General features: G+C 29.6%; 1 protein-coding gene across 1 annotated transcript; it reads right to left on the reverse strand.

Moving 5' to 3' along the window:
• Positions 1 to 10,558: 10,558 nt before the first annotated feature.
• LOC137806596 (F-box/kelch-repeat protein At1g26930-like) lies at positions 10,559 to 13,822 on the reverse strand. Its single transcript, XM_068606798.1, has 2 exons — positions 13,350 to 13,822; positions 10,559 to 12,810 (listed from the first exon to the last, which is right to left on the reverse strand). The coding sequence occupies exon 2, from the start codon at positions 12,628 to 12,630 to the stop codon at positions 11,113 to 11,115; it is 1,518 nt and encodes a 505-aa protein (XP_068462899.1). The 5' UTR covers positions 12,631 to 12,810; positions 13,350 to 13,822; the 3' UTR covers positions 10,559 to 11,112.
• Between the last annotated feature and the right edge of the window lie 4,739 nt (positions 13,823 to 18,561).

An 18,561-nucleotide genomic window follows, 5' to 3' on the forward strand; every position in this document is an offset into this window, starting at 1 on the left:
CAGATAATCGATTTTTCAAAGAACATAATCGATTATCTGTAAAAATTTATAGGCATAATCGATTATCTGGAGTGTTGAAAAAGGGCCATAATCGATTATTGTGTGCCATAATCGATTATGTTATATTTTTGCCTACCAACATAATCGATTATCCCAAGATAATCAATTATCCTTAGTGTATAACTGAGAGCATAATCGATTATGTTCTATATTTTTTTGGAATTCTATGTTTCTTAATTTTTTTATGTGATTTTCAGGCAGTGTTCTTCATCCTAAGTCATCCTATTGTGCTGATGTTGTTGCTTATCTTCAGGTTTTTAATTTATTTATGTAAAGTTATTTTTTATTTATTTCTGTTTTATATTTATGATTGGATGATTATGGTTTTGTAATATAATTTGTTTAGAATTTATTTTAGTTAATTATGTTAAGGAGTTAGTAAATTAATGTTGGTTGTAATATAATTTGTTTAGACTTTAGTTTAGTTAATTCTGTTAAGGAGTTAGTAAATTAATGTTATTATTTGATTTATTGTTTTAATTTTTGTAGATAGTTATAATTTTTGTAAGATTTTAAAAAAATATTTATTTGTATGAAATGAATGATTTTCAGAATGGAAACAAAAATTTTTAAAGTTTAGGTGATTAAAGAGAAGTGAATTTTTAAATTTTTGTATGAAATGTACAAAGTTATTATTTATTTAAAAATGAATTTTTTATAAAAAAGATTTACAAAATTTATTTTAGACAGAATAAAATTCAAAATTTTAAAAATATTTTTGTAATTTTTGTTATAAGATTTAATTGTTATAAGAAAACAATAAATGTATTTAAAATGAATATTTTTAAAAGTGGAAATAGAAATTTTTAATTTGTAGGTTTTTTAAAAAGTAATTGATATTTTAGAAGTGCTATTTTTAATTGATATTTTAATTATAAATGTAGAAATTAATTATTTATTTCAAAATGAATTGTTTATGAAACAGATTTAAAAAAAATTATTTTGACAGAATGGAATTCAAAATTTTAAAAATATTTTGATAGGGTTTTCATTTTTGTAGATTAAACATAATTTATTAATTTTATAATAAAAAACATTATAAAAATGTTGTATTAATTAAAAATAACAGTAAAAGTTTAAAGTAGAAATATCATTTTGAGTTATTTTTTTTCATTTGTATTTCACATAAATTATTGGTGTTAGAATTAAATGTTAAAAAAAATATTATAATAATTTAAAAAGTCAGAAAAAGTTTATTTTAGGATTGATAATAAATTATTACAAAGATAAATAAGTTTACAGAATCCAAATAAAAATTAATAATCTGTAGTTAATATTATTTTAGATTGTACATAAATTATTACAAAGAAAAAAATAAATGTATTTAAAATGAATATTTTTACAAGTGGAAATAGAAATTTTTAATTTGTAGGTTTTTTAAAAAGTAATTGATATTTTAGAAGTGCTATTTTTAATTGATATTTTAATTATAAATGTAGAAATTAATTATTTATTTCAAAATGAATTGTTTATGAAACAGATTTAAAAAAAATTATTTTCACAGAATGGAATTCAAAATTTTAAAAATATTTTGATAGGGTTTTCATTTTTGTAGATTAAACATAATTTATTAATTTTATAATAAAAAACATTATAAAAATGTTGTATTAATTAAAAATAACAGTAAAAGTTTAAAGTAGAAATATCATTTTGAATTTTTTTTTTAATTTGTATTTCACATAAATTATTGGTGTTAGAATTAAATGTCAAAAAAAATATTATAGTAATTTAAAAAGTCAGAAAAAGTTTATTTTAGGATTGATAATAAATTATTACAAAGATAAATAAGTTTACAGAATCCAAATAAAAATTAATAATATGTAGTTAATATTATTTTAGATTGTACATAAATTATTACAAAGATAAAAATAAATGTATTTAAAATGAATATTTTTACAAGTGGAAATAGAAATTTTTAATTTGTAGGTTTTTTAAAAAGTAATTGATATTTTAGAAGTGCTATTTTTAATTGATATTTTAATTATAAATGTAGAAAGTAATTATTTATTTCCAAATGAATTGTTTATGAAACAGATTTAAAAAAAATTATTTTGACAGAATGGAATTCAAAATTTTAAAAATATTTTGATAGGGTTTTCATTTTTGTAGATTAAACATAATTTATTAATTTTATAATAAAAAACATTATAAAAATGTTGTATTAATTAAAAATAACAGTAAAAGTTTAAAGTAGAAATATCATTTTGAGTTATTTTTTTTAATTTGTATTTCACATAAATTATTGGTGTTAGAATTAAATGTTAAAAAAAATATTATAGTAATTTAAAAAGTCAGAAAAAGTTTATTTTAGGATTGATAATAAATTATTACAAAGATAAATAAGTTTACAGAATCCAAATAAAAATTAATAATCTGTAGTTAATATTATTTTAGATTGTACATAAATTATTACAAAGATAAAAATAAATGTATTTAAAATGAATATTTTTACAAGTGGAAATAGAAATTTTTAATTTGTAGGTTTTTTAAAAAGTAATTGATATTTTAGAAGTGCTATTTTTAATTGATATTTTAATTATAAATGTAGAAAGTAATTATTTATTTCAAAATGAATTGTTTATGAAACAGATTTAAAAAAAAATTATTTTGACAGAATGGAATTCAAAATTTTAAAAACATTTTGATAGGGTTTTCATTTTTGTAGATTAAACATAATTTATTAATTTTATAATAAAAAACATTATAAAAATGTTGTATTAATTAAAAATAACAGTAAAAGTTTAAAGTAAAAATATCATTTTGAGTTATTTTTTTTTAATTTGTATTTCACATAAATTATTGGTGTTAGAATTAAATGTTAAAAAAAAATATTATAGTAATTTAAAAAGTCAGAAAAAGTTTATTTTAGGATTGATAATAAATTATTACAGAGATAAATAAGTTTACAGAATCCAAATAAAAATTAATAATCTGTAGTTAATATTATTTTAGATTGTACATAAATTATTACAAAGATAAAAATAAATGTATTTAAAATGAATATTTTTACAAGTGGAAATAGAAATTTTTAATTTGTAGGTTTTTGAAAAAGTAATTGATATTTTAATTATAAATGTAGAAAGTAATTATTTATTTTAAAATGAATTTTTTATTAAACAGATTTTTAGAAAAATTATTTTGACAGAATGGAATTAAAAAATTTAAAAATATTTTGATAGGGTTTTCATTTTTGTAGATTAAACATAATTTATTAATGTTATAATAAAAACATTATAAAAAATGTTGTATTAATTAAAAATAACAGTAAAAGTTTAAAGTAGAAATATCATTTTGAGTTATTTTTTTAATTTGTATTTCACATAAATTATTGGTGTTAGAATTAAATGTTAAAAAAATGTTATAGTAATTTAAAAAGTCAGAAAAAGTTTATTTTAGGATTGATAATAAATTATTACAAAGATAAATAAGTTTACAGAATCCAAATAAAAATTAATAATCTGTAGTTAATATTATTTTAGATTGTACATAAATTATTACAAAGATAAAAATAAATGTATTTAAAATGAATATTTTTACAAGTGAAAATAGAAATTTTTAATTTGTAGGTTTTTTAAAAAGTAATTGATATTTTAGAAGTGCTATTTTTAATTGATATTTTAATTATAAATGTAGAAAGTAATTATTTATTTCAAAATGAATTTTTTATTAAACAGATTTTTAAAAAAATTATTTTGACAGAATGGAATTAAAAAATTAAAAAATATTTTGATAGGGTTTTCATTTTTTAGATTAAACATAATTTATTAATGTTATATTAAAAACATTATAAAAATGTTGTATTAATTAAAAATAACAGTAAAAGTTTAAAGTAGAAATATTTTGAGTTATTTTTTTTAATTTGTATTTCACATAAATTATTGGTGTTAGAATTAAATGTTAAAAAAAATGTTATAGTAATTTAAAAAGTCAGAAAAAGTTTATTTTAGGATTGATATTAAATTATTACAAAGATAAATAAGTTTACAGAATCCAAATAAAAATTAATAATCTGTAGTTAATATTATTTTAGATTGTACATAAATTATTACAAAGATAAAAATAAATGTATTTAAAATGAGTATTTTTAGAAGTAGAAATAGAAATTTTAGGTTTTATTTTTATTTTATTTGTTTATATTTATTTGTTGTTTGATTAAATTATGTTATTGAATGATATAGTAATTTTGATTAATTTTTTTATTAAAATTAATTAAAAGTACGTTTTAGGGTAACTGTATTGGTGTACTTTTACACCGATACGGTAACCGCGTTCGGTATGATATTATGTTAACTTCTGTTTAGTTATTTATTGTAGTAATTGCATTATAGATGGCATCAATCATCATCCCACAAACGTAACAGAACTCGTAAGGGTAAATCTCCAGCAGAAGATGTTAACGTTCCTCCTCCACCAACGAGGATTCCAGAAGTTCTTGATTATTCAAGATACTTCAGTACCAGGCGTCAAATGGTGGTTTTTGAAAAGAACTTTCACGCAAGAGCAGTATTACCACCAAAAGTGATGCATACTCCATTTTTTGCTGGTCCAGGATTTGAATTCCAAAATCTTCTGAATTGGCAAGGTTTACAACCTTTCCTTGGAATTAATCTTCCGTATTATGAGGATTTGGTAAGGGTTTTTTATACAAATGCAAAATTCACACCTGCTGGTCACCTTGCCATTTAGATTTGCGGAAAAATGAGACACATTAAAGAAGTAGATTGGATGACCATTGCTCATCTACAGTATGACGGTCTTAAGTTAACCCCTGGGACGATACCTGAGGAACTGAATTTTCGAGGTCTAGCATTATCGTCCATGATTCGTGAAGATGTTGAAGGTCAAAATCTGAAAAATGTCGGTAGTATGAAAATGAATGACCGACTGTTGCATTACACATGGGTGCATATCTTGTGCCCTCGAGGAAGCAACTATGCACAACTGCTGAATGAAGATATTTTCATGATGTGGTTAATCAAGAATAATGTACGCATTAATTGGCCTCATTACATAATGCAACAGATCATCAAATGCCGGGATAACAAGATGCCTCTCCCATATGCAAATTTGATAACGAGGATCTTGCAGGTGTATGACTTTGACTTGTCCAATGAACAAACAATAATGCTAGGCTGGAATCATTACTTTGGCAAAAAAAGTATGACAAAATTAAATATATTCCAGGTCAATGGCTTATAGCAACTTGGTAGACCCCAACATGCAAACGAAGAAGATGATGAAGAGGATGAATTGCCACCACAAGATGTTGAAGGTGGTCAACCTGAGGAGGAAAACCCCACTCAAAGGGAATTGTTAAATCAAATTTTGTCCGGCATAGAAAAGATGAATACCCGAATGGACAGAATGGAGGTTACTCTGGCTGACATTCGACGTCATCAAGGCCATTGAGTGTGTTATTATTATGTTATTGTCATTCTAATTAACATTACTATGTTCTTCATGTAATGACTTTATATTATATATTTTGACACCTACTTAATATTCATGTTATATTCTAAATTTCTATTTTCTTTTTAAAATATATTCATTTTGCTATTCATAATAATGGAAATTATTATTAAAATTAATTTTATATATATTTGTATATATATAACATAACATAATTTATAAAATCATTTATAATATTAAAATTATGTAAATAAATTAACTTAAATAAAAAATAATTCTTAAGTAATAAAATGTTAAATAATATAATTATACTTTAATTTTAAATTATAATTAACTAAAATATGAAATAGGATTAATCATTATTTATTCTTTTTTTATATACAAGGGTAAAATTGTAATCTCACAAACTTTACTGTTCAAAATAATTTATAATATTCTTACAACTATCACATCACTCACAATTTTCAATAAACTTTCCTTACACATCCACTCTAACATACCCCAATCCAAACAACCTCAACTTTCTTCACACTTTCTTCACACTTCCACTCCCACTCACCCTCAACTTTCCACTCCCTCACACCCTCTAATCCAAACACACCCTTAGGCTCTGTTTGGATTAGGGAGGGGATGTGTGAGGATTTGAGAGAGTGGATGTGTGAGGATGTGTAAGGAAAGTGTGAAGAAAGTGAAGGTGTTTGGATTGGGGTATGTTAAGATGGATGTGTGAGGAAAGTTTATGGGAGTTTGTGAGTGATGTGATGGTTATGATGAAATTTTTTTTTTTTTTAAAGGTGTAAAATGTTACTTTACAGATTAACCCTTGTCTATTAAAAAATTAATAATAAAATGAGTTGTTTTTGTTTAAAAATGAAAAACTTTCACACATTTCGTAGATTTAAAAATTATAATTAAAAAAATATATGTTAAATGTAAATATGTAAAAATAAAAACTATAATTAGAAAAAAAAATATGTATTCAACAAATTAAATAAAAACAGAACTTCAAGTAATAAAATTGAAAAATAAATCAAATCTTATATAAATAAAAAGATATTATTTTTAATATTAAAAACCCTCTAGAAATGAAAAATAAAAAATACTACAACAATAAAAATATAACGTAATTAACAATAGAAAAAAATTTCATAAAAAATTATAATAAAATAAATTATAACTCATAAACATAATAACTATATATAGAAATATTTTAATATAAACATAATAAAAATAAAAACAGAATTTCAAATAATTTCTTGAAATATTAAACATATACTATAAAATTAAAAAATAAATCACATCTTATATAAATAAAAAATTACTATTTTTTAATATTAAAAAACCTCACAATAAAGCAATCTAAAAAATACAACAGTAACAAAAATATAACATAATACATAAATATATATTTTAATATATTAATTATATTTTCAGTTCTAATGAATAATTTAAGTTAGAATAAAATTATTTTAAGTGATGGATTGTTTTTAGGGATTTTTTTGTATTAAATAAATTAAATATTTAGTATAAAATAAAATGAAAAATGTTTAGTATAACCTTTTGGTGATAACCATGATCCAACTCAGGTAATATTTTCAATTTTAATTAGATATAGTATATTCTTTTCTTTAAAACAACTAAATTCAACCACATTTAATAAAATATCTTATTAGAACTTGAAAAATAGGTATCACCTGATCTACTCTAATAACTAATCTATAAATGGAAGATTTTATTTAACTATATTTTTTTACACTGATTTATAATATTTATAAAATAATAAACAAACTTAAAACTTCCTTAAAATTTATTATGATTTGTTTGTTCATTTTATAAATATATATATTTTAAACATTGTACAATAAATTTTTTAAAATACTAATACATTCAAATAAAGCATTTTGATACATTCAAATGAAGGTAAATTTGGAAACAAGGGATGCTGACATGGTTTTCCCTCTACATCTCTTCATTTTGAGGGGAGAGGATATTTACTGTTCACAGGTATATCCTCTCCTTCACTTCCCTGCACATCCCTTGATCCAAACCATGGATATCCACTCACATCCTTCCTCTTGAACAGTACATCCATGGAAGCAAATAGGGGGTTAGAGTGTCTTTCCATGATGCATAGGTTATGGCCAACATCTGTTTCTTGTTATTACAAACCCACACAGCACTATAATCCATTTCATGTTGTGTTTTAAATCCATGTTTCCAATACAAAATCACTAATTACTTAGCATAATCTCTTGTAGATATGGATTAACCAATCATGGAGAATTCAGTACATAGTAGATGAAGCATTCTAAAATGGCATAAGTTCACTAGAAAACAAGACACGCACACCGACTCATCATGGTGTTTCAATTCAAATAGCATTGAACAATTGCAGAACTTGTAGCCATCAACACTACTTCACCTATTTTCTTTTATACGTTTTTATTAAGTCTTATAAAATATCAAAATAAATTATCGTCACAATTTCAATTTCTAAGGAACACAGTTTTTTCAAAATTCATGTACATATTTAAAGATATGAAGATTTTTTTTTTAAATATCATATTTCTAAGTTCGTGTTAGGGTAATTTAAGTTTAAAGTTTTTAAATTTAGTATAAAAGTCTATTTTTAGCTTTAAAATTTTGGTCTTAATTTTTTTTTTTTAATTCTAGAAATGTTTCGAGTTTAATTTTTATTAAAGGAACAATAGTTAAGGAAATCTAATTCTACTACAATTCATCAATTCATGTTGGATTTTAAAGATATGTACAAGTTTTTTATTCATTTGAAATATCACATATCTAAATTTACATTAGACTAAGTTTCAACATTTTTTTAGAAAAGTTTCGTTTAAGAATGAACCCCTACTAAAATTAGAATTTTTTGTAGTGTAAAAATAATTTGAATATGTTTTTATGTAAAGGTGGTGATAGTTGGAGTTGATATTGATAAGGATGGTGCTAATACGAGTATCAACAACCATAATATTGTTAGTAACAATAATAGTGACGAAAATAGTCTCAATTACTTTGATAAGAATAATGCTATCACTAATAATGTTGATTCAGAATCTGGTGGTATTGGTATATTAATAGCAATGCGATGATGGTGACATCATAGATAATGAATAAGAAAATAATAATTATAAAAATTATTATATAAGTGATGATGATGTAGAAGCAACTATAATCAAATTTTAAAAAAATGTGTATCTCAAAATTGAAAATAAAATTCACATGTTTCTTTTTTTTCAAAGATGTAAAACTGTTTTGAAAAACAAGATTAAAAAGATTATTAATGGCAGTCTTTTAAAAGGATATATATTACTAGTAATCCCCAAGTAATGAATTCGGAAAAGACCAAAAGGGGAGATCAAAGCTTCAACAATAACAAGTAAAGACATGCATCTCTTACAATAAATTTAACCTAAATTTTGGCATACGACACTTCTAGTAATAGAAAATCTGTGATTTTATCTTGTAATAAACCGTAGCTTTTACCAATTCAAAAACAGAGCATAATCTTACACACGAAAGCAATTTGTTACTACATATCATGAGCAGAAGCATGTTGTTGCAAACTTACCAAAATATCATTTTTATGGAAACTTCACAGAAAGCTACACACTGAAAAAACTCTCCCAAAATATTTGAATCACCTTATATATATTTATTTCATACTTTATCTTCACGTTTTGCTTAAATGATTGATATCCCAAACATAGAGTTTAGTCAATAAAAGCTTCCACTATGGATAGTCATGTTACATCAAGATTTATAGGGTTTTCTTTTTCAATTTTTTGTTTAGGTTATCAACCCAAAAGCCCCAAACCCAAGGCTAGGCTTCATCTAAAATAGACAACCTACCTGTATTCAAATTTTGTGCACCATACTTTAATAATTTCAAAATAAATACTAAATACAATATTTTTGTTTTTTGTTCAAAATAAAAACTAAATGCAATATTTTTGTTTTTTGTTCAAAATAAAAACTAAATGCAATATTTTTTTTATGTTTTTAGAAGGTTCCATTGCTCAACTTTTATGGATTCACGTTTTTTATATGTTAATAAAAAATAATCAATACAGTTAAGATAATATTTATCATAATAAAAAAGTTATCAAAAGTATTGAAAAAACATACTAAAAATGGCAAAAAGAATTGCAAAAATGAATCTCTTTATTAATTGTCATGAATTAAAAAGAAAACCCAGTTACTAATTAGTAGATCTTTTTTATTAATATAAATTATAGATAAAAAAAACCGTTACCAAAACATTAATAATTAAAAATAAAATAATAAGAAAAGCGTACATAAAAAAATTTATCTTAAACATAAAATGATAAGAAAAATATGTACACCCAAAAATGTTTACAAAAACAATTGGCTTGTTAATAGTGGTTATAGATTATTGTGTGCACATATGGGAGGAACCGAGTAGATACCATACGTGTTTAATGCAAAAGAAAAAAAAATGACAATTGAATGGATTAGATATCTAATAATGATGAATCAACCACCCAAAGAAATAACCATAATGAATAGAATTAGGAGAAACTAGTACTTCTATTCTAACCACATCTACACGCATTAGATTTGAAACTAGGGGCATCCAAAATCATGGTGAATGCATTTAGAAAGATAACAAGCATGTTTGGCTCCAATAATCATAGAAATTATGGAATCATGGCCTCATATTAATCCTAATTCCTCACACACAAACATCAAATTAACCTTTGTCGCAAGGTGCCTCCACATGGAAAAGAACATTTATCCATATCTCAAGCTTAAACTCTTTACCATGCGTTGAGCATCCACATCCTCCATAACTTTAATTATGATTTATAAAAGGACAAACAAATAAAGCAGCGACCATTTATTGTTATATAGGGAACTTGTGTTTTCATTATGGAGAATAGCAGACTTGTGTCATAATCAACAATTCAATGATTGAGAAAAAAAATAAACTATATTATGGTCCCAAGTTAGATTTGCAACAAGTAATGAAAGAAATGGTTAACAGGCTATATATTATTACATTCCAGGCTAGGGAAATAGGGAAAAAGGCTCAAAATATGTAGTCCAAGAATTCAAAATGAGAATGGGATCGCTAAATGAATAATCCAAAATTAATAAACAACTATGAGGAATTGTTCCATCCTTGGAGCTAAGAAAATTATGATCATGAAAATCAAATATCTAGCTGTGTGTTCTTGAAAAAAAAGTAAAAGAAAAACATCAAATAAACAACACCAGTAAACCTACATTTGTGTTGAGACTTCAATTATTTAACCTATTCCTGTGATACATGATACCAAGCTTTGAAAATTTTCATGTAAACGTAAATGGGGGAAGATACCAATTTCAAAGGAAGAAAATGGAAACTGAAATTTTGAACATAAAAATAAAGAACTGAAGAGGCTCCTTCTTGGAAAACTTTTCAGGCAATGGTGAGAAATATCTGAATCTGCTCCCATCCTCCCCCACCGAGGAAAGGAAAATATGATAGAAAAAGAAGGGGGAAAGTACCAATTAGCAAGAATTGTGTCAAGGGATGAATCAATGTTGAGCAAGTGATTGGATTTGAAGTATGAAAATGTGTTGTTGTGTTGTGTTGAGTTGAGAGGTTGAGAATTGAATTCTTCAGCATCCCATGACAGCACAATTATAGACAAAGTTACCAGAGCGTTTTCTGGCAAGTAGATTCCACTGTGGAGGTCCTTCACCAGGAACACAGGAATTGAGTTCAATAAAACCCTCACCATGAGTCCTTGGACCACCAATCACAATTAGCTTATCTCCACATGCCCTGAATGCAAGACCCCAACCATTCATCGACACTACTCTCTCAGGCAGTCTCCCAATGGTGCGCCAAAATCTTCTCTCTTTATCGTATTTTTTAACCTCCATGTCTGCATAATCAGCAGCATACAGTTCATTATTTACAACCGCAACCAGAGGTGGTGCCTCGGCTGTTGCAGGCATGTCAGAGGTAGCACTGCGTCCAGGTGACATGTTGGGAATCTCTGTCCATGTTCTTGTTTGTAAATTGTATTCTTCACCACATGTAAGAAGCTTAGAATCTTTTCCACCAATTCCCCCAATAACATAAAACTTTCTATCCATAAATACCCCAGAGCACATCTTCCTGGGCTTGTTCATGCTAGGGAGAACTTCCCAGGTTTGATTCTCAGAGTTGTACAGTTCCGCCGAGTCAAGGATACGCCCCTCCGAATCACACCCACCAGCCAAAATAGCAATCTCCCCAAGGCTGGCAGATCCAAACAAACATCTTGGACCATTCATCCTCATCCCAGAAGACCATGAGTTAGTCAATAGACTGTATCTGTAAATCACATGAGACCTCATCTCCCTGCCAAATACAATAAGCTCAGTACCTACAGCCAAAGACTCCTTATCCGAACACTTGAAGCATTCATTAGAAGCCATTCTTGGTAAATGCATCCATCGCTCGCGTATTGGATCGTAGGCCTCCCATTCCAGAAGGGCACAGGAAAAGTATATCCAGTGTTCTACTATGCCTTTCAGTCTCCTCCACCTATACAACTCACCACTTCGGATTGTGTTCCGAAAGCTCCTGTTCAGTGAAGCTAAGGAACCATAATCGGACCTCGAACATCTGCTGAGACACGCGATTGAGCTGTCCCGGTTCATTCTCGGCAAAAGAGAACCCGAATCTGACGAATCCCCACCACGATGTTCTTCCTGCTCATCAGGGGCCTGCTCCTCCATCTGCTCTTCACTGGAATCTGATGAATCTCCGGACCCTTCCTCTTCCTCCTTATTAACTTGAACCTCACTCCAGAGCACCAATGAATTCCCACCTTGATGTTGCTCTTGTTCATTTATCTGGGTAGGAAAGGCTTCACAATCCTTCCTCTGATCCTCATCCATTTGTGGAAGGACAGAATCATCAGCATCATACTTTTGTTCATACAGATACGGAGTTGTCTCCCCTTGATGGCATGAATCCGCTCTCCTGTTATTCTTCCTGGGCTGAGATTCTTCTTCACCATCGCTATCATAAGGGCGCTTGCCATTCTTCGTGTCCGGCAGGTATGTCATGAAGGACCACTTGTTATCTGCCTGACAAGAGCTGGGAAACAACCTCGGAACCACGCAGGAACGACCTTCCAACATAGTCTCCACGACAACAGGCAAAATCAGCAGCAGCAGCAACAACAACAACAAGCACTCAACCTTCAATTAGATGCCTTCTTCTATCTTCGCCGGAAGGGTCAAATTCAACACCACATAGATGACTGATGAACAGCCTCAGCGCCCTAACAACTCCCCAGAACTGCCTTCCAAATCAGGAACCTGTGCAAAACGGAATTAATCAAACTCAATTACAAATTCCATATACTTTTCTCTCTCTCTATTCACCCTTCTTCTCCGGAACAACAATTCTTGAAAGATTAAATGCCCAGAAACCGCAACCCAACAAAAACAGGATTACAGATCGGAATCCATTCAAAGTCACATTTTTTTTCATGAACCACAGAATAGAGAAAAGGGGAAGCTGCCCCTCCGGAACCAAATTCACAGAGAGAGATCCCAATAATCAAAACACCATAAATAACGGGGAACATCAATTGAACAAGACCGGTTCTGTGAATCCAACATTCCAATGCTAAGACAAAAAATATATAAATTTTGAACAAAACCCATTAATCAATATCCCCCGGATTCAACTAAAAGCAAAATTTAGTTAGATCTCCATAAATCTACAATCTTCACCTATAACCAGCAACATAGCAGACAACCCACCTCATAAGAAAGCTAGAAAATCATTTAGAAAGAGAGAGATGGATAGAGAGAGAAAGAGAAAAAAAAAACAAATGATGCAAGAAACTTACAGATTGAATAAGAAGTAAAATCGGAAATACAACAAAAGTACTTGATGGCAGATTTTGCAAAATTGAAAAACAGTCTTCAACTCCTTCCTTCTCTATCTCTCAAACCCTCTGTTTTGCATGTACCCTCACACACCCACGCACACAGCACACACAGAAAGGAAAAAAGAAAGACCCCCCCGGGAGAGAAAGAGAGAGAAAGACACTTTCTCTCTCTACCCAGCTCTTAGAAGTTCTTTGGTTTTAGGTTGGTCCTTTCTTGGGTTAGTGTCTGCAAATCACATGAAGGGAAGGTTTTGGAGCAAAATCTCAGAGAGGACCCCTCACATGGCGTTATCTCCCTTAAATCGTATCTTAATTTATAATTAAATAATTCCTTAATTCATTTCTTTCCCAGTCATTAATTAACCAATTAATTGATTAACTTAACATCCTTCTCTGTGTCTTTTTCTTTTTTATTTCTTTCAATTTTGTGCGTGTGCGTCTTTGGGTTGTGCAAACTTTGACGAAGGAGGTTGGGTGGACCCTACCAAAAGGTTCTCCGGTAACCGGTAACCGCCGGTGTGAACAAGTGTTGACTAGTGGGGTGGGAAAGGATGAGATGTTTTTTTTTTCTCTTTTTTGCCTCGCTGACTCACAGTCCAATTATTTTACAAATTTATCTACAATATCTTCAGTATTTATATTTCAGGTCTAATAATACATTTTTTTCTTTTTATTAGAAATCATAAATTTTTAAGTGAACTCATTAAATAGAAAACATGTAGGATGGTAGTATTTATGGGTAATAAAAACAAAGTAAAAACATAATAAATTTTAAAGGGTTATTTAAATGTGAATAAAAAAAAGGTAAAGTAGAATGTAAAAAATTACAAAAATAACATTACGCAGATGCCTAAAATTCATTTTAAAAAAGACAAAGAAAAAGGAGTGTTACATTTTCGTTACCCATACGTCTCTGTGCAGTCGGATTCTTATTCCAAATTCTCGGCTAGTCAATTTCTCGTGGGGAGGGGAGAATCTGGTGCGGCACAGGGCAATTAAGATTGGTTGGAGAGTTTTGTTTTGTTGGTTAATGATGCAAAAGTAACCTCTAGCTAGATTTTTAACCTAAGGTGTGACTTTTGACTGGTCAACTTTGATTATTATAATTACTAATTAATATTTTGATTGTTAGTTATGGGTGGGTGTTCATACACTGAAGGGGAAAAAGAAAAGAAGAGAAAGGAATATTTTAACTTAAACATTGTGTGATAATATTGTTAAGTATGGTGATGATTGTGATTATTACTACCAAACACGGCTGAATCATGGCTAAGTCAAAAAAGCAGATTGTGCTAAGCTTCATTCAATTTCCGCTTGCGTTTTCTGCTGGGCTCTCTATCCTTTTTACGTTGCTCTTTCATCCTTGATGGGACATCTATCTATACTATTGTCCTCTTTATACAATTATTTATTATTATACAAATATTATTTATTTTTATTTTTATTATTATTATTATTTTTTCTCATCCTTATCTTACTGTTTAATAATGTGATGGGCTATTATTTATTAACTACCTATGGATTCAAACGTGTGACGTTAAAACTGCCCATTTAATTTAATTTGTTGTCCCAAGGTGGATGATGACTAACACAGCCTTCAATTTCATTCATACAAGCAAAAGGGAGGAAAATTTTAGATAGTAAAGTTATTGGAAGATGTTGTAAGTAGCCATTTTCCCTTTTTTCAAATACATTATTAAGTTTCTTTTTACCATTATAATAATATTATTGTTGTATTCCCCTACACATGTGCAAATTAAACAAAGGAATGAGACTGGTTTGACAAGCATTTGAGAATTCACACAGAAGCATACCAACAAAATTCAGCAAAGAGATTTAATATAAGCCCAAAATTTCCTTGCGAGCACTGTGTTGAGATTCCCCAATCATTCAACTTTTAATTATAGTTTCAATTGTAATTACTACCAATCTAATGTCTAATCTTGTAGGCTTTCATGGACCTAACTTTTGCATTTTTGCGTCTATTACCTTATAGTCATCATATTCAACACATCTTTTCTATTTCTTCACTTCCTTTTCCGTTTTCTATGTGATGATCACGAGTGGTAGCTTGGTCGGCATTTGCACATAATCACAACAGTTTGTAATCTAAATCATCCTCGGCTATTTCTTTCACACAACAACATGATTAGATTGGGGCTTGTCGTCAATGTTTTCTATTTTCTTTTTTTATATAACTACCAACCAAGAATTTTTAAATCTCGACAATACCTAATACTATTTTATCTCAGAAATTTAAAGATTTGGAATGCCATGTCAAGAATTCATACATCTTGATTAAAACAAGTACTTCATCATTGTGACGTATTCAGGTTGTCGAATCAATTACTAGTAGAGATACTGACACACACTTTGACGTATTTGGCTCACCTAAAAACCATAAACAGTAACTAGGACATGATCACAATTACTAATCTACCAAATTACTAGGATAAATCATAGGTCTTAGAAGACTTGAACCTATACAAGACCAACAGGTAAAGGCCCATCTTTAAATAGTATAAATAAGAAGCAACATCCCCAAGTAAAGGACTTTTGAACGAACCTTTTTCAAATAACTTGTAAAACAAAATCTTAGTTGAGCGTTAAAGTGTCTTTGCAAGTACTCTACCCCTTTTAATCCCAAACGTCTGATTGAGAAGGAGAGTCAAGATGAAGACCATCAAGAGCAAACTCAAACCAAGAAGAGCTTCGGAGAGAGAAAGACATTTCCGAGTGACCTTGTTAAGGTTATAAAGGTCTTGCAGGTACATTTTGGCGTCCACCATGGGATAGACGTTACTAAACCACATGGTTGCAACACAAAAGATGAAAAATAATGAAAGATTTGCCTCAAAAGAAACATGATAGAATCAGACTAACCAGATCACCCTACTATTAGAAATGCAGAGGGAGATCAAAACCATTTAAAGGAAGAACGCAGAGGAAATAAATGCACTACAGGAAGAAAACACACGACTAAGGACAAATTGGATAGCAATGACACGATTCCCTTGAAATCCAATTCAAATTGAGAAAAACTAGTTGTTTCTAGCCAGTCACCCCATGTTTGGACCCGCGAGACTAACAATAACCTTATAACTCAAAGTTGTTCAAATGGTTTTCAAGTTGTCATTATGACGACACCCCTTCACTGAGGGAATCATGGAGACCAACCTTCCACCTAGTTGGAAAAACCCATCCTTGAAGTAATATGGCAAAAGGATGGATCCAAATGAACACGTAGATATTTATGTAACCCAGGTTAGCCTATACACCTTGAAGGACATTATTCTATGTAGGGTATTCCCAACTTCCCTTAAAGAGGTTGCATTTAGTTGGTTCACTTGTTTACCCCCACAGTCTATTGATTGTTTTGACACACTGGTATCGATGTTTGAAGCCTGATTTGCCACCAATAGACATCGTCACCTAACATCCATAACACTTATCAACATCTAACAGGAGAATACTGAATCCTTAGTGTCTTCATGGAGAGGTTTGCTAAGGTGGCCCTGAACATCCGAAACATGAGCCCTAAAATCACCATGCAACCTATGGTAACCGCCTTGAAGTTAGGTCCCTTCTCCAACAACTTGTGCAAAAAGTCGACCTTAAACTTGGAGAGACTAAGAGAGATAGTAGCTAAGTTCATACAACTAAAAGAGTTTAAAGAGTTTTGGAATTAAGTCTTGGTCGAATCCTTAATTAAGAAAAAGACTAACCAAACCTAGTTCAATCCAATATAGCTGCAACCTGGAAGACGTCCAAGAGAGACAGTCTGAGGACTCTGCTTCAATCACTATACATCGTTGAATGTAGATATAACAAAGATACTCGAGCAAGCCCTAAGTGTTGATTTGCTTCCTACTCCATGGAAATTCTTGACTCCCCTGAATGCCAATCACAACAAACATTGTCACTACCATCATAATTGTGGGTATGCGACTGAGGAGTGTGTAGCATTGAGTGACAAGATTAAAGAGTTAGTGCAATTTGACTACCTACTTAGATACACCGCATAGATTACAAGAAAATGCCTCGTACATAAGTGCATGGTCTTGATAAATGAGAGAGAAGAGAATACTGACTACACCAAGATACCAAAGATGATAGAAGAAGAGTTATTCCTTTATGAGGAGTTATCAACAGCATCTTGGGAGGGTTCACTAGTGGGGTGATACTTCGTCAACAAGAAAGAGACATTTACGAACAGTTCAATCCGTTAATGCGGTTACAACCAAGCCTCAGAGAAGCATGTCAACCATAAGATTCACTAATGATGTTTTCCAAGCGATAGACCTCAACCAACATGACCTAATGGTCATCACAATCGAGGTGGCCAATTTTTGCAGTGATGAAAATGTTGGTAGACCAAGGTATCTCGATGAACATTCAAAACAAGGTGAAGTAGTTACATTTCATGTTGACCAGAGAACAACTAGAGAGTGTTATGTTATTAGCCTCAAGGTTAACCCCTTATTCTACCACAAACTCATACCACTAGTCGAAGAATGGTAGCGATGACCCACCTTGACCCCCCGCACAAATGATGACGTTATAATGGAGCCAAAGCAAGAGATGATCACTTGTTCGTTGGAAACCGATAAGCAAACAACCAAGATGGGAGGACAATTAAGAGAATAGGATGCTCAATCCCTTACTAAGGTGCTACAAGAAAAATGAATCTTTTTGTGTGGACAATAGCTTCATTCCTAAGATTGACCCCTATAGGCTAGCAAATAAGGAGGTCAAGAAATTGTTGAAGGACGTCTTCATCTGAGAGGTCTAGTATACGATGTGGTTAACTAATGTCGTGTTAGTAAAGAACCAATGTTGAATGTATATCGATTACCCTGACCTTAACAAAGTTTGTCCTAGAGACACTTATCCGCTCCCGAGCATTGATCGCCTCATCGGTGGAGTCATATGGCACCAAGTCCTGAGCTTCCTAGGCATGTATTATGGATACAACCAAACCCCTATGTAAGCCTCATACAATGAAAGTACTATTTTTATTACCTAAACAACAAACTACTATTACGAAGTAATGCCTTTCGAATTGAAGAATGTGAGAGTTATATATCAGAGGCTGATGGACAAAGTATTTTAAGATCAAATAGGTCGGAACATGGAAGTCTACATTGATGACATGGTAGTGAAGTTAGTC

Source organism: Phaseolus vulgaris, chromosome 3 (assembly GCF_000499845.2).
Source record: "Phaseolus vulgaris cultivar G19833 chromosome 3, P. vulgaris v2.0, whole genome shotgun sequence".
Taxonomy (NCBI): Eukaryota; Viridiplantae; Streptophyta; class Magnoliopsida; order Fabales; family Fabaceae; genus Phaseolus; species Phaseolus vulgaris.